The sequence below is a fragment of the Lutra lutra genome, chromosome 10, assembly GCF_902655055.1.
Source record: "Lutra lutra chromosome 10, mLutLut1.2, whole genome shotgun sequence".
Lineage (NCBI taxonomy): Eukaryota > Metazoa > Chordata > Mammalia > Carnivora > Mustelidae > Lutra > Lutra lutra.
In genome coordinates this window covers 54,700,899-54,727,323 of record NC_062287.1, presented here as the reverse complement: position 1 = coordinate 54,727,323, position 26,425 = coordinate 54,700,899, and the positions used below count along the sequence as shown (strand labels likewise).

Sequence of the window (26,425 nt, the reverse complement as noted above, 5' to 3'; positions counted from 1 at the left end):
TAACTTACTTTTGCTAATCTAATTTAATTATCTTTTTATTATATTTTCAAAAAAGTCTGTTTTGTCAGTTAGGCCACTGAAGGCAGAGAGAAAGTTGTGTCTTGTTGGGAATGTATGCTTCATGCAGCACGCACTGTGCTATCACATTCATTCCTTCCACAAATATTTATTGAGCCCCTTACTTGTGACTCAGATTTAAAACATCCAATATGTATAAGATAGAATGATAGCAATTTTTGGGCTGCATTGGCTCTTATAAACAAAACTATATGAGGAAGCTTCAGAAACTTGAAAAAAAAAATCAACAGTCTTAAATCATTTTTATGTGACAAAATGCCGTCAGGAATGTCAGAATTTTTATTTGTTTGTTTCTTAGTTTTTCCTGTGAAAATGTTTAGTTCTCCTTTGAAAGGAAAAGCTATGTTCTTATTTAGTGTTTACTTTAAAATTTCTCTACAGGGTCACAATTCTTAACTTTGTGGCAGAAAATTCAGAAGTGAAACTGACTGGAAATAGAGCAAGAGCAGAATTGAAACTAATAAGTTGGGCCTGAAGTATATGGTAAAATGAAAAAAAAAGATTTTCATCGTTTCCAAATGTGTGCTTTTGATATCTGTGTGTTTTTACCTGTCAAACTTATTACCACTGGGTCAGGGGAGAGGAGGAATATTTGTCATTTTTGATGTACTTGAATGAGTGCAGCAAGAAACTAGGGGGTATTTTAGATAAACTAAAGATAGGTCTATGTTAAGGGAGGAGTTGAAACATTTTAGGTTTTATACTTTGTTATAGTTATATATATATATGTTATATATATAATGACATCAGTAATGTCTCAGGAAGAGTTAAATTTTTCTGATGTCTTGAATGATGTAGTAGTTGTGTACTTAGATTATACAGCTAGAGGAACACATGGAGAATGGAAAAGTTGACATTGGAATTTTCAGTGGTATAGGGGTGCTTTGGGGTTGGTTGAGCATCTGACTCTTGGTTTCAGCTCAGGTCCTGATCTTGGGGTGGTGAGATCAGCCCTGTGTCAGACTCCACACTCAGGAGAATCCATTTGAGATTCTCTTTCCTTCTCCCTGCCCCTCTGACTCATGTGCACATGTGCTTTCCCTCTCCATCTCTCTTTTTTAAAAGATTTTATTTATTTGTCAGAGAGGGATGGAGAGAAGGAGAGAGCACAAGCAGTGGGAGCAGGAGAGGGAGAAGTCTCCTATTCCCTGAGCAAGGAACCTGATGCGGGACTCGATCCCAGAATCCTGGGATCATGACCAGAGCCGAAGGCAGACGCCCAACTGACTGAGCGACCCAGGTGTCCCCCACTCTCACTCTCTTAATAAATAAATCCTTTTTTTTTTTTTTTATAAAAACGTATAACTCATAGTATACCTTCTTGGTTTAATATAAAATCTTGTTTTCCGTCTTCTTTTAAGGTAGAAGTGTGAATTTGAATCATAGAATTTTATAGATGCAAAATCTGAAGCCCTCAGAGTTGAAACTATTTCCCTGGTAATAGGCTTGGTCCATCTGTTTTTTCCCTTCCTCAAGGAGTCAGTAAAGAATATTAGTTGAACAAATCTGAATTGAGTGTTCCTTTAGTTCCTTTAAGTGACATTCGTCTGACAGTTCCTCTTGTCCCTTTTAGTGACAGATATCTGACCAGATCCTGGGCCTCATGAACAGTTCTACTGTGCTTGGCTGGGTGTTTGAGAACTTGTTTCTTATACTTATCTCTGTGCTTTGACACATCATTTCTGCAGCTCTGGGGATTTTAGGCTAGAATTGAAATGGGAGAAAGACTGTATTTTAAAGTTCTCTTTATAGGCAGAACACTCAGACCCCACCCCCCCAGTCCCCTTTTATGTTATGAATTAGAGTGAAACTTTGGAATATCCCTCTGTATTTGAAGTGATCAGTCTTCCTGTTTTGTCCCTGGGTACTTACCAGGCCGATCCTTTTTTTTTTTTTTTTTTTTTCCCTCCCCATGTCTGTTCCTTCTGAATAGTCCACTTGAAAGTACTGATTCTTTACCTTTTAAATTTCTGAAACAGCAGCATCTGGTGATTGTGAGTTTGTGATGTCGGGAATTTCATTCTGTGTAATATTTGACGATGATTGCCATAGACCTCATTTGCTAGAAGTGTTACTAGGCATTGAAAACTTTAGTAAAGTGCGTTTGTCCTTAAAAGCTGAGCCAGATAATGCTAAAAGCTGAGCATTAGAACCTATTACTTAAGTGTCTCTGTTTGTTTGTTGGTCTGTTGAAATATCTGGCATTTTTTCCCCTACCATGGTTTTTAGAATGTCCTGAAAGAAGCATTCAGATATTTTTAAAAACAATGAGAAAAACTGGGAAGCTGAAAATGGCAGTTACCTTTGGCTTTTGTCAGTAGATGCCAGGGTAAGAAAAAAGAGAAGGTACAAATAAGTAAAAGTGGAAATCAGACTTATGATCTTTTTTTTTTTTTTTTCCAGGGGAAACTGCTCGTTCTTTTTACCATGACTGTACTTTTTTTTTTTTTTTAAACTAAGGGTTTAATTCTGAACTATAAGTACTTTGTATGTCATGTTAGCTTCTCTTAAAAGAAGTATAGGGGCGCCTAGGTGGCTCAGTTGGTTAAGCGCCTTCCTTCTGCCCAGGGCATGATTCCAGGGTTTTGGGATCGAGCCCCACATCTGGCTCCTTGCTCTGCAGGGAGCATGCTTCTTCCTCTGTCCCCTTCTTGTGCATGTGTGCACTCTCTCTCTCTTTCTCCCTGACAAATAAATAGACGAAAAAAGAAATAAAAGAACTATAGAAGGAACTTAACTGCATCAACCATTTATTCAACAGATATTTATAAAACACCTTCTTTGAATTATGTTAGGTGTGTGATTAGAAACCGTATGCCTCGTTTCCTCCAACCTACTTATGTCTTTCTGAGGATATGAATTATTTCCTGTCACAGTGCCAGTCTTTTTTTTTTTTTTTTTAAGATTTTATTTATTTATTTGACAGAGATCACAAGTAGGCAGAGAAGCAGGCAGAGAGGGAGAGAGGAGAAAGCAGGCTCGCCGCTGAGCAGAGAGCTCGATGTGGGGCTCCATCCCAGGACCCTGAGATCATGACCTGAGCCGAAGGCAGAGGTTTCAACCCACTGAGCCACCCAGGTGCCCTGCCAGTCATTGTTTAAATGAAACTAAAGGAAAATGAAACTTCTAAAAAAATGTAGCATGAAAATAATTTTATTTAGAATTATGAAAAACATTTTTTAACCTTGTCTACCTTAATAAGTAATCTCCTTGAGAAAACTGGTATTGCTTTCACTAAAATGTTAATATCTAGCTATATATGGGAAGCAGCAATATAAAAAAGATTTTTAAAATTTCCATTTTGAAAATAGATCACAAAGCAAGATAGGCAGGTAGGCTGTGGGTGCTCATTACAGGTCTAGGATATTTTATAGTATTATACTCATTCCAGGAGAGAGTTGGTCCCATTTTAGACTTACTGTAGAGAATGTGTTTCAGTCTTGTTTTCATGCATTGACTTAATGGAGTTTGTTCTGTTTGGAGGGTATTTAATATAAATGTAAAAGTAAAGAACAGTTGTCCAGGTGCTCTGGAGTGACTAGTTTAGTTTTGATTTCATGTTTTTCTATGAAAAGACATCAGTTTGATGATTAGATGGGGACACTAGAATTGCAGAATTTCTTAATTGCCCCTTAGCTACATTTTTTGTTGTATTTTTTTTGCTGCATTTTTGATAAATAAACGACAATTTTAGAACTACCTGAAAATTACTACAAAGTATTGCTCATGATTATTACCTTGAATTTTCAAGAAAGTTACATTTTCTATATCCTCTTTAATGAAGTAGCAAAAATACATATATATTATGTATATACTTTTTTATTGTTTACTATTATTTTTTAGAATTGAAGTATAATTGACATGCATCATTAGTTTTGGGTATATAACATAATGATTTGATATTCATGTAAATTATGAAATGATTGGCATAATAAGTCTAGTTGACATCGTCACCATACATAGTTTTTTCTTTTTCTTTTTTTTTTAGTAAACTTTTTTTTTTGTTTTTGTTTTTGTTTTAGTAAACTCCATTCCCAATGTGGGGCTGAAACTCATGACCTACGGTTCAAAAGTCACATGTTCTACTGACTGAGCCAGCCAACCAGGTGTCCCAGTCACCATATATAGCTACATTATAGTTACATAAAAAATTTTTTTCTTGTTATGAGGACTTTTAAGTCCTTGTAGCAACCTTCAAATATTTAGTACAGTATTATTAACTATAGTCACATTACATCCCATGATTTATTTATTTTATAATTAGAAATTTGTACCTTTTGACCCCTTTCATCCAGTTCATCTCTTATCCCTTGTTTTACAATTTCTTTTTTTTTAAAGTTTTTTTTTTTAGAAAATATTTTATTTATTTGTTTGTTAGAGAGGGAACTCACAAGCAGAGGGAGAAGCAGGAGCTGAGCAAGAAGACTGATGTGGGACTCGATCCCAGGACCCAGTAATCATGACCTGAGCTGAAGGCAGACGCTTAATCGGCTGCGCCACCCAGGCATCCCATTTTTTTTTTTTAAATGATTTTATTTACTTATTTGAGAAAATAAAAATAATAAATAAAGAGAGAAAGCATGCAGTGAGGGGCGGAAGGAGAGGGAGAAGCAGACTCTGGGCTGAGCAGGGAACCTGTGTGGGACTCCATCCCAGGACCCTGGGATCATGACCTGAGCTGAAGGTAGGTGCTTAACTGATTGAGCCACCCAGGGGCTCCTGTTTTAAAATAGTTTCTTTTTTTTCTTTTTTCTTTCTTTCTTTCTTTCTTTTTTTTTTTTTTTTTTAAGATTTTATTTATTTATTTGACAGACAGAGATCACAAGTAGGCAGAGAGGCAGGCAGAGAGAGAGGAGGAAGCAGGCTCCCCACCAAGCAGAGAGCCTGATGTGGGGCTTGATCCCAGGACCCTGGGATCATGACCTGAGCCGAAGGCAGAGGCTTTAACCCACTGAGCCACCCAGGAGCCCCTTAAAATAGTTTCTTAAAAACAGATAATTATTCCTTTAATATGGTGTAGTGGGAAGACTTGTAAAGCTGGTTCTGAATGTGACTCAGGTAACTTTGGGAAACTTTGTTCTGGTCTTAACTTTTACAAGAGAAGATTGGAAATAGATTGGATTATTTCTATCTCTAAACATTTTAAACCCTCATTGTGCCTCCTTTTCCTCAGTTGCCAATTGTTTGACTTTTCTTCCCTAATATTTTCATTCCATAAATATTGTGTTCAGCTCTGTTCTACACTATCATTTGTTCAATAGTTATTTTTTTTGACTTTCGGCGATGTATATCACCCTGGTGAAGAATGTGGATTCTAGAGCCAGACTGACTGGGTGAAATCCTGGTCTTTCCGTTTTCCTAGCTGAGCAGTCTGGAAGTTACTTGATCTCCTTATGCCTCAGGAACTCTCAAATCAAATGGGCATAAGAGCACCTACCCTGTGGGGTTGTTGAAAGGATTAAATGAGTCATAAATTTGCTTTAAAAAGTGGTTGGTACAGGGAAAGTGCTCCAGAAATGTTAGTTGTTGGCTCCTGTTATTACTGATTTGTTAGGCACTGAGGATACAGGATCAATAAGGTGCTGTCCTTGCCCTGGAGGGACACATAGTCTAATGGTTAAGGCAACTATATCAGCAAACCATTTTAGTGTAATACAGGAGGTGGTTTGAACAAATGCTGAGGTGGGAAAGGGGAGGAAAAGCATTCTAGCAGAGTGACCAGCCTGAGTAAAAAAGTAAGGTATCAACAGAAATGGCAGATAATTAACTGAGGCTGGAGTTTAAATAGTTTGGAGGAGGATGGTGGAAACAAATGAGTTGGAGAGGTATAGTTTGGGATTAGATTATAAAGGGCCATATATGCCATGGTTTAGGATTTGGGTATTATCCTGGAGGTAGAAGGAAGGACAGTCTTTTTTTTTTTTTTTCTAAGACTTCATTTTTTTTTTTTTTAGAGCAGTTTTAGATTTCACAGTGAAATTGAGCAGAATATATGAAGATTTCCCAAAAACCCCTGCCCCCACACATGCATAGTCTCCCCCATTATCAATATCCCCCACTCTGTGGTACATTTATTATAGTCGGGGAACCTACATTGACACATCATTGTCGTCCAAAGTCCATAGTTTACGTTAGGGTTTTCTTTTGGTGTTATATGTCTATACGGTTATAGATAAGTGTATAATGACATGTATTCACCAATATAGTATCATACAGAGTTGTTTCACTGCCCTAAAAATCTCCTGTGCTACACCTGTTCATCCCTCACTCCCTCTTAAGCTCTGGCAACCACTGATCTTTCTACTGTCTCCATTGTTTTACCTTTTCCAGAGTGTCATACAGTTAGAATCATACAACTCTGTTGAGTATATACCAAGGACCATGATTGTTGGATCATATGGTAAGAATATGCTTAGTTTTATAAGAAACTGCCAAACTGACTTCCAAGGTAGCTATCCCATTTTGCATTCCCATTAACAATGAATGAATTAAGAGTTCCTGTTGCTACACATCCTTGCCAGCATTGGTGCTGTCAGTGTTCTGGAGTTTGGCCATTGTAATAGGTCTGTGTAGTGTCATCTTGTTTTAGTTTGGATTTTCCTGATGAAAAATGATGTGAAGCATTATTTCATGAGGTTGTTTGCCATCTGTATATCTTGTTCAGTGAGGTGTCTGCTAAGGTCTTTGGCCCATTTTTCATTTGGGTTGTTTTTTCTTATTGTTGAGTTTTAAGAGTTCTTTGTGTATTTTGGGTAATAATCATTTGTCAGATGTTCCTTCTGCAAATATTTTTCCCCAGTCTGTTGCTTGTTTTCTCATTCTCTTGACATTGTCCTTTGCAGAGCAGAAGTGTTTAATTTTAACAAAGTCCAGTTTGTCAATTATTCTTTTCATGGAGATTGTGTTTGGTGTTACATCTAAAAAGTAATTGCCATACCCAAGGTCACCTAGATTTCTCCTGTGTTATTTTCAGTGAGTTTTATAGTTCTGCATTCTACATTTAGGTCTGTAATCCCATTTTGAATTAATTTCTGTGAAGGATGTTAAGGTTTGTGTCTAGAGTCATTTGTTTGCATATGGATGTCCAGTTCTTCCAGCACTGTCTGTTGAAAAGACTGTCTTTGCTCTATGGTATTGCTTTTGCTCCTGTGTCAAAGATCAGTTGAAATTACTTACGTAGGTCTATTTCTGGGCTTCTGTTTGATTGATTTTTTTGTTTATTCTTTTGCCAGTACCGCACTGTCTTGATTACCATAGCTTTATAGTAAGTCTTGTCAGTCCTCTAACTTTGCTCTCTTTCAGTATTATGTTCACTATCCTGGGTCTTTTGCCTCTCCATATAAACTTTAGAATCAGTTTGTTTGATAACCACAAAGTAACTTGCAGGGATTTTGATTGGGATTGCATCAATCTGTAGATCAAGTTGGGAAGAATTGACATCTTGACAATATTGAATCTTGTTATCCATGAATATGCAGTGTTGCTCAACTTACTTAGTTCTTTCTTGATATCTTTTATCAGAGTTTTGTAGTTTTATACAGATTTTGTACATATTTTGTTAGATTCAAGCCTACTATTTCACTTTTTGAGGTTACTAATATAAATGGTGTCATGTTTTTAAATTAAAATTCTACTTGTTCATTTCTGGTAGAGAGGAAAGTGAGTGGCTTTTGTATGTTAACCTATATCCTGCAGCCTTGCTATTATTTCTTATTAGTTCCTGGAGTTTTTTGTCCATTTTCTCAGATTTTCTACATAGAGGATCATGTCATCTGTGACAAAAACATGTTTAAGTTTTATACCTTTTCTGTATACATTTTATACCTTTTCTTGTCTTTTTTTAAAAAATATTTTATTTATTTATTTGACAGAAAGAGATCACAAGTAGGCAGAGAGGCAGGCAGAGAGAGAGGGGGAAGCAGGCTCCCTGCTGAGCAGAGAGCCCGACTTGGGGCTCCATCCCAGAACCCTGGGATCATGACCAGAGCCGAAGGCAGAGGCCTTAACCCACTGAGCCACCCAGGTGCCCCATACCTTTTCTTGTCTTATTGCATTGGCTAGGACTTGTTTTTAGGAAGAATTTCAAGCTTATTGAAAAATTGTAAAAGTAAAACTTATACAGGAGCACCTCACCTTTATACCTTTTACCCAAATTTGTCTACTGTTAACATTATTCCATGTGCTTTATCATTTGTAAGTTCTCTTTTTCTGTGTCTATATAGGTATAGATAAATATTTCTTGGTATATGTGAATCATTTGAAGTTATTGTGACCTTTTACCCTTAAATAATGCATATGTATTTCTTAAATAGGTATACTCTCTTTTATATGCATAGTATAGTTATCAACTTCAGTAAACTTAACATTGGTATACTTTTATTCAATCTGTGGTTTATATTACACTTTTGTCAGTTGGTCCCATAATGTCCTTTATAGAAATTTTCCTCCTCCAGTTCATGATCCAGTCTAGGATCAGGTAGTGCATTTAATTGTCTTACCTCTTCTTTAAGAGATTTTCACAGCTTTTCTTTGTCTTTTTTTTTTTTTTTTAATGTCAGTGTCGTAATACAGATCACTTCTTCCCTTTTTAAAATAGAACATACCTCATTTTCTGTTAATCTGATATTTCCTCATGATCAGATTCAGATTATGCATTCTCACTGGGAATATTTCATGTGTGGTAATGTGTCTTTCATAATGTCTCACTTCTGGGGGTATGTGGCGTCCATTTGTCCCTCACTGGTGCTGTTAAGTTTGGTCACATGGTCAAGTTATTATGATTTCTCAGCTTTAGAAGTCTGTGCATGTGTGCATGTGCACATGTGCGTGACCAGTGAGTAGTTTGTAGGGAGACACTTAGAGAACATGCATATATCCTGCTGCCCCCCACCCTGCAGACTTACCATCCATTGAGGGTTTTTACCTGAGCTAGTCTTGGCTGTGATGTGACAAAACAAAGATTTCCCAGCTCTTAACACTCCCTTCACATTTACCAGTCTGACTTTGACATTGTACTATAAGCAAGAAAGGGAGGATAGTCTTTTTAAAAAAAATTCATTAATTTTTTTATTCAAGGATCATTGACACAAGAGAGAGCACGGTAGTGGAAAGAGTGGTGAGAAGATTGCTGACAAAATTTCTAAATAAGGGAAGATTGAGGTCTAAGTGGTGAGGCAGTGGTATTCATGCATTTTCCATTCCCTTCTTCTGTCAGCAGACATTTATTGAATATCTGTGTGCTTGCCCATTAGCCACTTGGGATAAAAAGACATAGTTTAGTCCCTAAGGAGCTTATCGTCATTGAAGCTACAGAAGGGCAAAGAATTGTGATAAAATATGTTATTAAGAGTTTTGCTTAAAATATAGCTTTAAATGTTACCATATACTTAAGGGTACTATCTCACATGGCTCAGTGAAGTTGCTATTCACTCATTGGTTCATCCATCAAACACTTATTGAGGACCTACCTTTGTGCCAGGCTTGTGCTAAGTGCTGTAGGTGTAAAAAGGAATAAAACTTGGTTTCTGTATTTAGAGATTACCTCTCTTTTTGTGGAGGGCATTGACAGTAAAGCGTGATTGCACCAAGTGCTATAGGATGGTGGCATTGTACACAGGTAGTGGTAGCCCAGAGCGGAGAAATGATCATCTTCGTTTGGGGTCATGGATGGGACAAGAAGGTCAGAAAGGATATATCAAAAGTGTAGATTCTGGAGCTGGGTCATAAAGAGTGATTTAATGTTTGCCTGCTTAATTGTAGGTATTCATTTTAGTCTAATTATAATTACCATTTACTGCCATATTTTCCTCAAGACAAGATTCATGATTTCTTGTCACATACCATTATAGAGATACCCCTTAACAGTAATTCATGAACAAGTTTCCCACTTTTACTTTATCTTTTACCCTGCTGCTTTGTTTGTAGTAGCTATTCTCCTTAAAACTGTTCTTATAGTATTTTTAGCTACAATAGTTAGAGCCATCTCTCCCATTTAATAGGGAAGAAAACCAAGGCCCAGAAAAGAACATGGAAGAGCTAGAGTTCACACCCACCTATTCTGGTTCTAAATTCAGAGCTTTTCCTACTATCTCACTCACTTGTTGAACTTAAAATGCAGTTTTCCAGTTTCATCTTTGTACAAACCTGTAGAGCTCCAGTTCAGAGGATAGATTTTTGAAGCTCTAGAGGTAAACGCACCACAAAAGAATGAGGAAGCTTTAGGGTGATTGATAATAATAGTCCGTACCTACACAAGCCTATATAGCTTCAGTTCAGAGGATAGCTTCTGAAGCTCTACAAAAGAATGAGGAAACTTTAGGGTGATTGATAATAATAGTAATATTATTGAACTGTCACATGTGCCAGAGCTGTGTGTAAGGACTTTGGAGTTACTCCATTTACTCCTCATTACAATCTGTGAGATACAAACTGTCATTAGCTGCATTTTATGGATGAGGAATGAGAAGCTTAGAGAGCTTAAATAATTTCCTAATGACACGGCAGCGAGGGGCTCAGGCCCAAGTCTGCCAAATTCATGCTATAACATAAAGACGATGTTTGGGATCATGGGAACCAGTAGCTCACAATTTGATTTTGAATTGAAGCACACTCTGTTTTTTTCAGGTTGACTTAATTGAACCCAGTTTATACATGGGAGTCTCTAGAATTGTTTACCCTCATGCCGTACAGGCTGTCGCGCAAGAGTTATTCTTCATGTTGTGGGTGTCTTTCTCTGTTCATCTGTTGCTTTTGTGGCTGAACATCTGTAAAAGTCTTCCCATATTATTTGCTCTTTAAAAAGTCAAAACTTCCTTTAAAAAAAAAAAAGAAGATTTATTTATTTATTTTAGAGAGGGAGAGAGTGTGTGAGCCAGTGGGGGAGGGTGGGAGCAGAGAGAGGGAGGAGGAGGAAGGGGTAGAGGGAGACAATCTCAAATTCCCTACTCAGCATGGAGGCCACCTCTGGGCTTCATCTCAGGACCCTGAGATCATGACCTGAGCTGAAACCAAGAGTCAGACCCTTAACTGACTGAGCCACCCAGGCGCCCCAGTGTGTCAAAACTTCTTGGTGCAGAAATGCAAATAGGGCAGAGACCAGAGTTTTTAATTTTCTTGAATTTATGTAGGAAAGGTATTCAATGGTATTTATTTATCTATTTATTTATTTATTTTTAAAAAGATTTAATTAATTTTTTTGACAGAGAGAAATCACAAGTAGGCAGAGAAGCAAGCAGAGAGAGAGAGAGAGAGAGGAGGAAGCAGGCTCCCTGCCGAGCAGAGAGCCTGATGCGGGACTCGATCCCAGGACCCTGAGATCATGACCTGAGCTGAAGGCAGAGACTTAACCCACTGAGCCACCCAGGCGTCCCTATTTATTTATTTTTAAAAATTTACTTATTTATTTATTTGAGAGAGAGAGCAGGAGCAGTGGGGAGGGGTAAGGATCTGGGAGAAACAGACTCCCCTCTAAGCAGGGAGCCTGATGTTGGACTCAATCCCGGGACCCTGGGATCATGACCTGAATGGAACGCAGATGCTTAACTAACTGAGCCTCCTAGGCACCCCTTCAAAGGTATTTAGACTTCTTTCTTTCTTTCTTTTTAATTTCTTATTTATTTGACATAGAGAGAGAGAGCGAGAGAGCACACAAGCAGGTGGAATGGCAGGCAGAGGGAGAGGGAGAAGCAGGCTCCTTTGCTGAGGAAGGAACCTGATATGGGGCTTGATCCCAGGATCCTGGGATCATGACCTGAGCCAAAGGCAGTTGCTTAACCAGCTGAGCCACCCAGGCACCCCTAGACTTCTTTTTTAATGTGTGTAGTTCGTGGCACATTGTGGATACTCAAGAAATGCTGAAATACTTTGGTATGTTAGAGTACAGTGTATAGGAGAGAATTATGAAGATATGAGAATATCTATGAATGTGAGAGTGTATTGGGACAGATTGGGATAGAAGATGGTAATAGTAAGTAGATTTAGAGCCTTTGGATTTATTTAGTAAATCTTGATTGTGGTGGAAGGGCCTTCTTAGATGAAGGCAACCTGGGTCAGTTCTAGGGCAAAGAGGAGGTAGTGATGGGAAAGAAATAGTGGGAGTGACAACAGGAAGTTTCTGGGTTAGGATTACCAAATTAGAGTGTGCTAGTTTTGCTAGGTTTCAAACATAGATTCTGCCTGGAATCAGTTATGCTAATATCCAATGCTTTTTAATGGCTTGCATCTTTTTTTTTGGAATTAAATAGAACATACTATTTGTAAGAGAGTTCTTGTTTCCAGGAGAGGAACTTGATACATGTATAAGAGGAGGAAGCTGGGTTTTCATAGTATGCATAGCAATAGTTTTAGGGCAATGAATGAAGGATGTAGAAAAGAAGGAACATATGCCAGAAATATTGTGAAGAAAGAATGAACTGATGGGCTGGTGGCTGATCGGAAGTAGGGGTGGGGACATGGGATATCTGCACGGCAAAGATGTCTCTTGGGTTTTGAAACAAGCAATCTGGGAAGCAAATACATGAGGTACATGCATACATATACACATAATCCAAGAGGCTAGGCCTGGGTCCAGATCTTGATGTTGGTACTTATTGACAGTGCAAACATGGCTAGTTCCCTTTACTTATGGCCCCAATTTTATTATCTGAGAAATAAGATAGAGTAGTACTTACTAAAATTAAAATGTGCATAAAAATTACCCAGAGATCCTGTTAAAATATAGATTCTGATTGCGTAGATCTGTAGTGGGACCTGAGATTTTGTGTCTCCAGTAAGTTCCCAGGTAATCCTGAGTAGCAAGGGCTTAGGTGACCTTGAGGATGTTTTCCAGTTTTGTAATTCTATTTATTGAATGTTTGTCCTTTGGAGATCGGTTATATTTGAGACCATGTCACCTCTGTTTAGATAAATGAATTCTAAATCTTTCTCTTCAAATTAGAAATGCCTGAACCAATTCATCACCTTACACTGATAACCACATCCTTTTTTCAACATCCCTATTTCTGTTAATACTTTATATTTATAAAGTACTTCATGATTTTTTCAGAGAGTTTTTATATCCATTATTTCATTTGATCCTTAAAATAACTCACAGAGGTAGGCATACAGGAAATATCTCCATTTTATGGGAGGGTCAACAAACTCAGAGAAAGTAAGTCATTTGCCCACTAGTGAGTTGTACTACCCTAGAGTTCAGAATTATTGACTCTAGTTTGAACTCTTAACCACTATGTCACACTGCTTCTGGTAATGGCTATCACAGATACCTGTGCTTACAGGTTAGTTGCCATCTCTGTTTTTTAAAAAATGTAAATTTTAGGGGCACCTGGGTGACTCAGTTAGTTAAGCGTCTACCTTCGGCTCAGGTCATGATCCCAGGGTCCTGGGATTGAGCCCCACATGGGGCTCCCTGCTCAGCAGGGAGCCTGCTTCTCTCCCTCTCCCTCTACAGCTCCCCCTGGTTGTGCTCTCTCTCTTTGTCAAATAAGCAAACAAAAAAATGTAAAGTTTATTTTATTTTGTTTTAAGATTTATTTATTTGAGAGAGAGAGAGAATGTAAGCAAAGGGAGGGGCAGAGAGAGAGGAGAGAGAGAATCTCAAGCAGACTCCCCACTGAGTATGGAATCTGATATGGGGCTTGATCCCATGACCATGAGATCATGACCTGAGCTGAAACCAGGAGTTGGACACTCAACTGACTGAGCTACCTAGCCCCTGGTTTTATTTTAAAAAATAAGCAATATATTCATGTGGATCACAATTCAAAGGTATATAAGAGTGAATTTATACCCATTTCCCTTTCCCTGGGACAACCATTTCCCTTTCCCTGGGACAAATACCCATTTCCCTTTCCCTGGGACAACCAAGTTATCGATTATATTATATGCTTCTCCAATAAGGACATAATTATATTCTTTTTTTCTCTATGAAACACAGATGCTAACATGATAAACACATTGCATAAACTTCTGTGTTTTTGTTTTTTTTTTTTTTTTTTTTTTTTTGAGAGAGCGAGCAAGCGAAAGTGAGTAAGCCAGAGTAAGTGGGGGAAGGGGGAGAGGGGAAGAGAATCTTAAGGAGGCTCCACACCCAGCGTAGAGCCAGATGTGGGGCATTTTTCACAACCCTGAGATTATGACCTGAGCTAAAATCGATTTAGACACTTTACCTGAGCCACCCAGGTGTCCCAAACTTCTGTGTTTTTTTTTTTTTCCATTAATAGTATATCTTACAGATTGTTCCATATCAGTACTCAGACAGCTGCCATATAATTTATTCTTAATGGCCATTTAGTATCCACTAAATGGTATATTGTAATTTAGCTAGTCCCCTATTGATGGACATTTAACGTATTTCTAGTTTTTTGCTAATATAAACAATAGTGCATTACATATATTATGATGTATATCTCTATAAAAATGTATAATTTTTCACAAATGCAGAAGTGGAATTACTGGGTCAGAGAATATGTGCATTTGTAATTTTGGTAGTTATTGCCAGATTGCCATCATCTGAGGTTTTTCCATTTGTACTCTTTTCAGCTAAGTCCTTGTTTTGCCACTGACTTGCCTCTGAATATGTTAGCAGACTTTTCGGTCTATGCCAATTTTAGTGTAGCTTTAATTTACATTTCTCTTATGAGTGAGGTTGAGAATCTTTTCATGTTTAAGTGCTATTTGTATTTCCTTTTCTGTGAATTATCTGTTAATATTCTTTGCCATTTTTTTCTATTGGGTTTTTGGATTTTTTTCTTATTGATTTTTAGGAACTCTTTATGTTTTAGTGAAATTGGTTATGTGAGTTGAAAAGTTTTGGTTAGGTTGTTTTTCCTTTGACTTTGCATGTCACAGTTTTTGCCATGCATAATTTAAAAATGTTTTATATAGTAAAATTTATAGATTTTTTTTTCTTTTTATGGCTTCTGAGTTTTTCACCATTCTTAGACCTTTGAGGTTATAAAATAACTTTTCGTGGTTTCTTTTGGTACTTTATGCATTAATTATTTACATTTAAATATTTTAAGCCATTTAGACTTTGATACAAGTATTGGGTATATTTCCTAAACATACACACACACACACACACACACACACACACACACACACCTTTCCCTTTCTTTCTTCCTTTCTTTCTTTCATTCTTTTTTTATTTTTATTTTTGTGGCTATTCTATTGCCCTAACACCTTTACTGATTAGTTCATATTTCCCCAAGGGCCTTTTGACTCCCTTATTTCTTTTGTCAATCTTCATTTCATCCCCAATCATATCCATTATCTAATCTCCCTGTTAAGCGCATTTTTGCTTTAGGCTCCTATATTTGTCTTATCCTTTCTTTCTGTTCCTGTTAATATTACTTTAAAACATTTTTATTATGGAAATTTGAAATATGTGTAGTGCAATATGTATTGTGTATATTAGTGTATATTGAAATGCATATATATGAAGAGGTATATAATGAACTCCTAGGTACCTGTTATAATATAACTTCAGTAACTGCCATGTGATGGCATATCTTGTTTAACCGATGCCTACCTAATCATCCTCTCTCCCTCAACCCAGTAATTTTGAAGCAAATTACTGCCATGATATTACTCTTTAAAAAAAATTTCTTTATTTTTCAGAAAGAGAGAGAGGGAGGGCACAAGCAGGGGGAACAGGAGGCAGAGGGAGAAGCAGAAGCAAGCTCCCCACTGAGCAAGGAGCCTGATTCGGGACTTGATTCCAGGACTCTGGGATCGACCTGAGCTGAAAGCAGATGCTTAACCAGCTGAGTTACCCAGGCATTCCCCCATGATATTACTCTTTTTTTTTTTTTTTAAGATTTTATTTATTTATTTGACAGAGAGATCACAAGCAGGCAGAGAGGCAGGCAGAGAGAGAGGAGGAAGCAGGCTCCCTGCTGAGCAGAGAGCCCGATGCGGGGCTCGATCCCAGGACTCTGAGATCATGACCTGAGCTGAAGGCAGCGGCTCAACCCACTGAGCCACCCAGGCGCCCCCCATGATATTACTCTTAACACTTGGACCACTGAGCGCTGTCTCCTGTCTTCCAATTTTTATCTTTCAGGTCATTGTTTGTAATTCTGTGTCTTTCTTCCTTGGTCTTATATTTCTAGAATAATAGTTTTCTAATAAATGCTTATTGACAGTGTACTGCTAGATTGTTTGACCTCAAATTGGCCTTTTTGTGTGCACAAACTCTAGCTCTTTAGTGAGGTTACTCTGAAATTAGGGAATGCCATGTTTGTATCCCTAGAGCTCCTAGCTTGGTGTGTGGAAGAAATACCAGCAAGATAAAATGGAAGGAAGAAGGGAACAAGAGAGGGAGGATGAGAGATATAGGTGGAGAACAATGCTAGGCCTGTCACTGCAAAGACTTGTTTCTTAGAGCAACACTACCCAGAGGAAACATGGAGAAAGAAGGGCAAGTTTGGACCTTCCACCAAGATTGGGGGTAGATAGGTTGGAGAGACAAAAACCCAGAGCCCAAGTGTATAAGAAATGTAGAAAGTTCAGAGAGATATATTTGGCCTTTTCCTGTGGGGGAGTCTGTATTACAATTGTAGTGTTTATTAAATGACTGACTTAAATTCTGGGACTGAGTGAGAGTGGAATGAATGTCAAAATAAAGGTTTTAGTTCCAAGGTTGTATGATTTGCATCAGAGAGCGGTCAGTTAGGGATGGGAGCTATAATGTATTTTATGAAAGATTAGAATTAGATTTTTTTTATTTGTTTGTTTAAATCTATAACATTAGGCTGTTGGTACTATTTGCCTATAACCAATAGCACCAAGCACTGGTTATAAATAAAGCATTTTGGGTTCTTTTAAAAACTTTTTTCTGGGGAGTCTTTCAGGTGGGATCAAAAGATTAGAAAAAATAGGTGATTGAGTGCTATCATATAGAAGGAGCTTTTGTATTTTTTAAAAAGATTGATCTAATTTATCATGCTTAAATTCTCAACTCAGTAATTTAACATTTTTACCTTCTGTGGGAATGTGGAAAACTAATCTTCTCTCAGGTTTGCTTTTGTTGTTCCTTAGAAAAGTATATCAAAATAGTGGTAATCTGAGTTTACTGGAAACAACTTGGGCCTTATTCCTCCATGCCATTTAGCCTAGTCCCAGGGAGAAAATAAATGCCTGACCTGAAAAAAAAAATGAGTTGAAGATCGGAAAGGGGGCAGGTGCCCAGAACAAGTTTGACTACATTTCTAAACCAAATGCTACTTAAAGAAATTATCTCATAATATCTGTGATTTTCTATATTAAAGCTTAGTGAACTGGTCAACAGTTTCTGGCATTTGTAACTAAGGAGACTAAGAAAAGTTATTATGGTTAAAGGATTGTAAACAAATAAATAAGAATATGAAGAGAATGGATATGCACTGAAAAACTTAAAATAATTTACTCTCTGGCTCTTTACAGAATGAGTTGGATTTTTTTCTTATTGATTTTTAGGAACTCTTTAGTACAAATATAGTGATATTTGTTTAAGTAAACATTTAAAATTTCAGGTTCTCTTGTGTTCCATACTAGTACTTCTTAAAAAATGGATACATAGTTTTTGATTGTATGCTGTACCACAATTTAAGAGTGGTTATTAAATTTTTGCTTTTATAGCCAATGTCAGAATAAGCATATTTGCACACATTTTCGTGACTTGTGGAATTGGTCAGATAATACATACAATTTTAAATTTAATAATTATTGCTAAATTGCTGTCCCTCCAAATTGAACCAGTTTGTATTTCTTCCTGCATTATTTTCCTTACTCATATCAACTGTGACAAAAACTAAATAGTTTGACCATTTAATCAGATAGGATTCTTCATTTTCTGTTGCTGAGTAAGAAAAAAAATTAGTGGCATAAAACAACATCATCATTTATTTTGCTTATGATTGTGCAGTTTTGTTTGGCTGTGGTAGGAATGACTTTTTTCTACCTTATTTGGTGTCATTTCTGGTGGCTCCAAGGCTGGGGGCTGACATGGTCACTTATATATCTAGCTATAGCTGGGATCTCGCTTGAGGCCGTGGAGAGCAACTACAAAGTCCTTTTCATGTAGCTGCTTGGTGTCTTCACATTCGTGTGACTGGGTTCTAAGAAAGAGCATCCTAAGACAACTAGATAATTTTATGATTTAGCCTTGGAAGTCATGTAGTCTAATTTCTACCATTGTCACAGTCCTGCCTACATTAAGGGAGAAGGAACATAGACCCCATTTTGTACGGAGGAGTGGCAGTGCTACATTGTAAGAGAGCACGTGGGTGTGATGTTTGATACAGACCTTGTTTGGAAACTACTCTGCCCGAGGTGGAATGGTTGTTTTGATGTGTATATCTTTAATTAGGGGCGTGATTATACATCTTCTCATATGTTTATTGATCATTTCCGTTGCTTTTCCTTTTCCATTTCTTTTTCTTCTCATATGGTTTATAGACCATTTCCACTTCTTTTTATATCCTTTGCCTCCTTTTCTATCAGGTTATAGAGTATTGATTATATTATTGATTAATAATAGCCCATGTAGATTAAGCAAATTAGACTCAAAATTTGTTTTGGAAGATGCCTCTCTATGGTTTTAGAAGTCATAAAAAGTGTGTGTGGGATGGTTATTTAGTTTGGCAAAGGTGGGGATTGTGGAGTGATTATATTTAAGAAACACAGTATTTGTGTTTTTGAAGCAAGGGTTACCGATAGGGGAGGAAGGGTGAATGGGAGCCATATTCTCCTTCTGTTAGCTGTTAGCCTCCCTGAATCACTCTCTACAGCAGTGACGAGGAACAAGATCAAAGACACATTCGTTCTCTTTGGTTGTTATACCTTGGAAGTCAGACATTTTAGATACCTGCAAGGGAATGGTAAAACTCAGGAGGAATATAGAACCCCAATGATGTATATCACTACTGAAAAATGTTTCGGATTTCTTTTTGTTCTGGGATGTGATTTGACTGTTTTTAAAGCTGTGCTGTCACCCATACTGAGATTCAAAGTTATATAAACAAAAATGAATTGACCAACCAGAAATGATCATTTTCTAAAACATGGGGATGTTGAACAAAATGAAACATTTCTTTGTATTCTGCCACTAAATGTTACTCTTTATCTACTAACCTGTTACAGGATAAATCCTAAATAAATAGTCACAATATAAATCTCCCTAGTTGTAATCTTTGACAGTTTTATGGGAACTTGGCTGGTAGTTGTCATTGCAATTCTCATTTTAGGTATATTTGATCCAGAGACACTTAAATTCTTGGCAGGACCTGAATCTCATATCTTTTTGCTCTGCTTTCTTCCTTGTTGGTTTCATTCTTTGGTTTCACTCTGATGAAGGATAGCTGCCAACATCTCCAGCTCTGTATCCTTCCAGATTCAGGGTCAGTGTGGGGGAAAAAAAAAATCTTAATAATGTAATATAATTTCTGAGTCTTTCAGTGGTCTTAATTAAGTCATATGTTAAGGTCAGGGGGATGGAATGTGCTGATTGACCTTAGTCATGCCATGAACATCCTTGGGGTTGGAGGTAGAGTTAATTCTACAGGAAGCATAGAGAGAATGATAATAGGAGAGGGTGACTCTACAAGGGAGTTTTTCTGTTTGTTTTGTTTTAGTCAAATAGGTGCTGGGCAGGACAAAATAAACACAAAATACAAAAAAATCCCCCAAAACTTTAGACTACTTTTTTTTTTTTTTAAAGATTTTATTTATTTCAGAGAGAGAGAGAGAGCACAAGTGGGGAAGACAGGCCAAGGGAGAGGTAGAAGCAGACTCCCCGCTGAGCAGGGAGCCCAATGCGGGGCTCAGTCACCGGACCCGGAGATCATGACCTGAGCTGAAAGCAGACTCTTAACCAACTGAGCCACCCAGGCACCTCTAGACTACTGTTACAGTTTGAAGCAGTTGGCTAACAACAGTAGTAGTATTAACAAGTTCGTTAGAGGCATCAGTTTCAGTCATTACCAATGAGTAATTATTATTATTTTTTTTTACTAAAGCAAATGTTTCAGATCTACAATGCATACCACTTAAGTCTTGTTTTAGAATTTATATTTGAAAGATTTGTAAAAATGTTAGGAATTTAGGGTCATACAGGTCTTTTGCTCACCACCAACATTTCAGGTAGCAGAGTTGTGCTCTCGTTATATCTATCAATCTTCCAAATCGAAGCTGAATAGGAGATTTTAATTTTATATGTTAGTGAATGTTTTTATTCCCTACATAGAACATTTTAGAGATAGTGTTTCAAATATTTTAAAAGTTAAAATCTGTTCAGCTTTAGTTTTGGGGGTGGATGTTACTGGAGTACAACTTTGCTGCCTAAACCTATTGCTGAAGAACGATGCACAAAGAGTATTTCATAACCATAAAGGCATAGAACATTTGAGAAAGTGTAAGGAGATTGCTGGTTAAGAAAACTGCATTGGATGTTATCTTAAAGAATAATTCCAGAGTTTGTGGAAATTTTAATTACTCAGAGTATTCATACTTTCCTGAGGTACGTGAGCCAATTTAGATCATAAGACAGATTTGATTTCAGCTGTCTTTTGGTGGGTCATTTGAAGAGGTAAGTCTTTTTTTTTTTAAGATTTTATTTGTCAGAGAAGGAGAGCACACAAACAGGGGGAGTGGCAGCTGAAGATAGATGTTTAACTGACTGAGCCACCGGGTGTCCCATACCACGACATTCTTGACTGGGCTAATTCACAGGAGATTTATTAATTCATTCAAAAAACATTTATTGTGTGCCTACCATTTGCTAGGTACTCAGCTAGATGCTGGAAATACAAGTATAAATTAAAAAAAAAAAAAATATCTGGGGTGCCTGGGTGGCTTAGTTGGTTAAATGTCTGCCTTTGGCTCAGGTAATGGAATCAGGCTCCTTGCTCAGCAGGCAGTCTGCTTCTCCCTCTGCCTGCTGCTTCCCCTGCTTGTGCATGCGTGCGCTTTCTCTTTGACAAATAAATAAATAAAATCTTTAAAAATAAATAAAGTAAAATCTCTTACTCATAGAATTTATATTCTTGTTGGGGAAGATAGATAAATATCTGGAACTAACCCTTTTTCCATGTTAGGTAAAATTACATACTGTTTTTCAAGTATAGATCTTCTGGGGGACCTGAAAACAAGAGAGGATCCTTTAGGTCACTCTGGTTTTTTCAGTAATTCTTGGATCATGGGATAATAATTTGGGTGAAGGTAGTTGATATTTCCTAAAACTGGTGATGATTTTTGGTATTGCTCTTATATTTTGGACTAGGTTTAGTTGGTTTAAACTTTTCCTTACTTATTTAACTTTACTTTTTGGGTATGTAAGACATTTATATGGTATAGAAGTCAAAACTGGGATAAGCAAGTAGCAGGAAAGTCTTATTTATTTATTTATTTATTATTTTTTTTTTAAAGATTTTTTATTTATTTGACAGAGAGAGATCACAAGTAGACAGAGAGGCAGGCAGAGAGAGAGGGAGGGAAGCAGGCTCCCTGCTGAGCAGAGAGCCCGATATGGGACTCGATCCCAGGACCCTGAGATCATGACCTGAGCTGAAGGCAGCGGCTTAACCCACTGAGCCACCCAGGCGCCCCAGGAAAGTCTTATTTTTATCTGTATTCCCTCTAGCTTATTCTCACTCCTATAGGTAATCATTTTTTATGAGTTTCTGACTTAACCTTCCAGTGTTTCTTTTTAATTGCATTAAATCTTATGGGAAGAAGAGGAAGAGAAGAAGTGGGAGTCTAAAGGAAGGAAATGGAAAGAAAAAAAACCAACCCCCCCCCCAAAACCAAACTTTGCTACACTATTTCTTGGGGCGCCTGGGTGGCTCAGTCTGTTAAGCAGCTCCCTTCGGCTTGGGTCATGATCCCAGGGTCCTGGGATTGAGCTCTGAATCGGGCTCCCTACTCAGCAGGGAGTCTGCTTCTCCCACTCGCTCTGCCTGCTGCTCTGCCTACTTGTACTCTCTATCTCTCTGTCAAATAAATAAATAAAATCTTAAAAAACAATTAAAAGGAAGGAAATGAATGGTGGGAATGAAGAGTTTTATTAATAAAATCGGGCTTGTGAAATGCTTTATTGGCACTCTTTTTGTCCTGCTTACACAATTCCTAACTCTGAAAGAGACAACACCTAAAAAAAATAAACTTTATTTGGAATAATTTTAAATTTACAGAAAAGTTTTAAAAATGTTCAGAGAATTTACTTCATTCAGTTTCCCCTAATGTCATCATCTTACATTACCATTTTTCATGTGTCAAAACTAAAAAGTAACATTGACACATTATTATTAAACTCCATTTTATTACAGTTTAGCATTTTTAAAAATAAAAAGCAGCTGTATAATAAAATTGGAATGAATATTATTAAAGAGGAAGCCAAGACAAAAAGCACAAGAGGCTTCATGTGTACCTTTACTGCCTTTCACCAAGATTAGATCAATAATTTACCTATAAAGAGTGATTTCCTTTGTCCATTCTAGCTGCTGGGAGCATCTTGTATTTTATTTAATCATGGTGTAATGAGAATACTTACCATGATGCTTTTGAAATAAATAAAATAGGGGAAAAGGCAAAAAGTTGTACAACCCAAAGTCAGTGCTTTAAGTGTAGTTGGTTAATTTGTGGAGGAGGTTTTTGTTTTTTGTTTGTGTTTTTTTTTGTTTGTTTTCTGTAAATCTTCTTATAAAATGCCCTGATGTGGTCAGTTTTGTTTTACTCACGTTAGTGGAAGGAGCATGGAAGCAATCGATAGTGACATATTGGTAACCCCCCCCCCCCCCCAGGTAAATGTTTGTAGACTCCACTGCTGATTTTAGAATTGTAGAGCTTGGAGTCTGAAGGTGTCTTCGAGCCGGTTGTGCTAACTTCCTAGATAGTGGAAAGATCTCTTCAGTAATATCTATGCATCTGTGTAAATTACATCTCTGGCCAGGCCTTGCACATTGCTTCGTAAGGCAGTCTCTTCCATTATTATTATATTTGTCATAAAATTATTCTCTTGTGTTGAAGGATAGATCATTGCTCACTCTGCCCTCTGTGGCAATAGGGGAGTGTAAAGACCAGCTCGTATCAATTGTGTGTGTGTGTGTGTGTGCGCGCATGTACAGGAGCTAGAAGTGTATGATACACATCCATATATAGGTGTAACCCCTTGCTTTCCTTCTTCTTTCTTTCCTTCCTTCTTTTGAGATATATTGCCCATTTATTATTTATTATTTTCTATTGGGTTATAGAGGAATGTTGGAATAAAGAGATGCATAATGATAATGAGTAAAACCTCATGTCATGGGGTTGTTATGCGGATTAAATAACATCGTATGTTCTAAGTGTTCAGTACAGAGCATGGCACATGGTAAGCATTTAAGAAGTGCTGACAGTAATAGTCTCTGTTATCAAGTCATTTCCTCCATTAATAGGGACAATAACTAATCAACTAATAAGACTAGTTTAAATGAGGTAAGTGCTATCGGAGTGATAGAAGCAAAGTTCTTACTTGTTCAAATAAAGGAGCAGCTAATCTCAGAAACAAAGGAAGGAGAAGTTTTCTCTCCTAAACTTTGAAGTAGAAATAGGATGTCCTTTAAGAGGATGGTATCCTAGAGTGCCTGGGTGGCGCAATTGGTTAAGTGGCTGCCTTTGACTCAGGGCATGATCCCAGGGTCCTGGGATCGAGTGCCACATAGGGCACCCTGCTCAGCGGGGCATCTGCTTCTCCCTCTCCCTTTGCTCCTCCCCTCTGCTTATGCTCTCTCAATCTCATTCTCTCTCTCAAAATAAATAAGTAAAATGTTAAAAAAATAGGGAGAATGGTATTCTTGATTGAGGAGCTAGCATTAGCAAAAGCCTGGGGCTAGGAACATGCACGATCTTTTTCATGGAACCTTAAGCATTCGTGTGTGACTGGGGGTTGGATATGTAGAAGGTCTAGTGAGAAGTAAACATAGGATGTGGAGAGGTCAGACTGTACAGGGCTTTGAAAGCAATAGGGCAAGTTTGTACTTTATTCTAGAGGCTTTGAGTAATACTTTCAGGTCTTTGAACAGAAGACCAGGATTGTAATTTACAGCAAAATAGATGTGCTTAGTCTTCCTGTTAATTTAAAATCTTGATTGAGAGGGCTAATGAAAAATATACAGGAGGAAGAGATAGTGGCTGTAATCCAAGGTATGAAATGGAAACCATTGGCAGATTGTGTAAAAATGAGTCTTTTAGAATAAGCCCTAAGAACTTTTTATTTTTTGAAGATTTTATTTATTTATTTGAGAGAGAGAGAATGAGCAAGCATGAGCAGGGGGAGGGGCAGAGGGAAAGGGAGAGAGAGAAATGGGCTCCCTGCTCAGTGGAGGGCCCATGGAGAGCCCATGCAGGGCTCCATCCTAGGACCCTGAGATCATGACTTGAGCTGAAGGCAGGCGCTTAATCCACTGAGCCATCCAGGCGCCCCAGCCAGAGGAACTTTTCGTAAATATATTTGGGCCTTTTCATATTTAGAGAATTAAACAAATTTATTGGACAATAACCTCTCAAAGAATCTTAATCTCTAGATTGGGAGAAAGGATTAGGTTGCTATGTGCATGGAAAGACAGAACTGTACTTTTCCAGCTGACTGCATATGTAATTGAAGATGGACTTACCGCAATAGGTTGGGCTGTCTTTCAGCTTAAGGGAGAGCTTTAAGCGTATTTTAAAACTGAGCACTCAATTTCTATTTTTTAGTACAGAAATAATTATCTGACACAGGGAACTAGCCTTTGGGAATGAATCTGATGTGCCCAGACTTGAGCATTGCCAACATCTTCTCTTTTTGATATGCTTTTATTTGTCTATTTGTTACGTTGTATTTTTGTTGATTTCTAGCGTTGCTTATTTAGTGTTTGCCTTTTCAACAATTGGGACTCCAAATGATTGGTGCATCTTAGTTGGAGAAATTGTTGGGAAGGAGAGACTGATCAGGAAAGAGATTGTTTGGCTGCTGATCAGGTGAAAATTTAATTTAAGCTCATTACAGTAGGGTTACTGACTGGCTGGCTGGAGTGCCCAGTGAGTTATGTTTTGGCTTGGCATCTTTTCCTGGTTGTACAGATGATGTGGCTTCTAGAATGCACTAGCAACAGGGGGTGTATGTATGTAATAACTGCTTGTCTGTAGGTATGAGACGGGTTTGCATGTCTACTAATATTCTTCTGAAGGGAAGAAAGCAAATTACTACTTAGTTTGTATTCCAGGAAATACTAATGCTATTGTACAGTTACACAGTACTTATGTAAATAACATTTATGCTCTTTGACAATACTTTGTATCTGTTGTCATTTCATGCTCACAACAACCTTGTAAATGAGATTGGGCAGGTTTAATTCCTACTTGACGGTGGGGATGCTGAGGCATAAGTAAGAGACTGGGTTAAGGTTACTGGCTCAACAGATCAATAACTGGGGCAACTTCCTAGGTTTCATTTTCAGATTGTAACTTCCAGAAGATTTTACAGGAGGAAAAGCTGAATGTGTCCCTCTTTTTTGTTGTTGTTTTTAGCGACGTCTCAGACACCTTCGGAACATCGCTGCCCGGAACATTGTTCATAGAAATGGCCATCAGCTCCTTGATACCTACTTCACGCTTCACTTGTGTAATACTGAAAAGATATATAAAGGTAAGGGAATCTGTGGACTTTCCCACAGATTGTTACATCTCCTTTTATTCTTTTGTAACACAAGTGAGTATCGGTGCCTCTTGATTTGCTGTTATTGCTTTTTGGAAAGCTAAACTGTCAATGCTATCTGAAAATATTTCATGAGCAGTTGTTACATATATCATATATAGAAGAAACATGGCTTTTGGATAGTTCTTAATTGCTAAATTTATCATTTATTTATGAATGTTAGCTATGAAGTTTTTGTTCCAGTAGGTATCATGAAAGTAGGTATATGAGTCCAGTATATGTACTAATTTTATTTTCTTCAAAACATAATTTTAAAAAATATTGTGGTAAAATTGAAACCAGTTTATGTCTTCTCATATTTGCAATTCCTTATGTATTTTTGGGGTCATTTTTAGAAGAATGGCTTGGTTTCCTTGACTTCATCTGCGCATGTTATACTGTGGACTGCTGCATAAGTGGCAATTCTGAGAGTAGAACAAATAAATGTTTGATTCAAAATCACAAGCGTCTTTTGAATACATATTGGATGAAAGGTGCTTGGATATAATCAGTTGACCTGTGTTGGGTGGTACCAGGGAACAAACATGGTATATGGGAGGAATATTGAATTAGGATTGAAAATAGAGAATAGGTCTAGCTGTGTGACGCTGGGCAATGATCATGGCTTTTTGAAACCTCACTTTGCCCATTTGTAAA

General features: G+C 37.5%; 1 protein-coding gene across 2 annotated transcripts in view; it reads left to right on the top strand.

Moving 5' to 3' along the window:
- UVRAG (UV radiation resistance associated) overlaps window positions 1–26,425 on the top strand; it is a 307,325-nt gene that overhangs the window by 7,412 nt on the left and 273,488 nt on the right. For both annotated transcript variants that reach the window (XR_007120854.1, XM_047690725.1), the window contains exon 2: window positions 25,603–25,720. Coding sequence is in view for 1 of the 2 variants with exons in the window: in XM_047690725.1 (XP_047546681.1) it covers window positions 25,603–25,720 (118 nt within the window). In the remaining variant the exon portion in view is untranslated. The remainder of the gene's footprint in view (window positions 1–25,602; window positions 25,721–26,425) is intronic.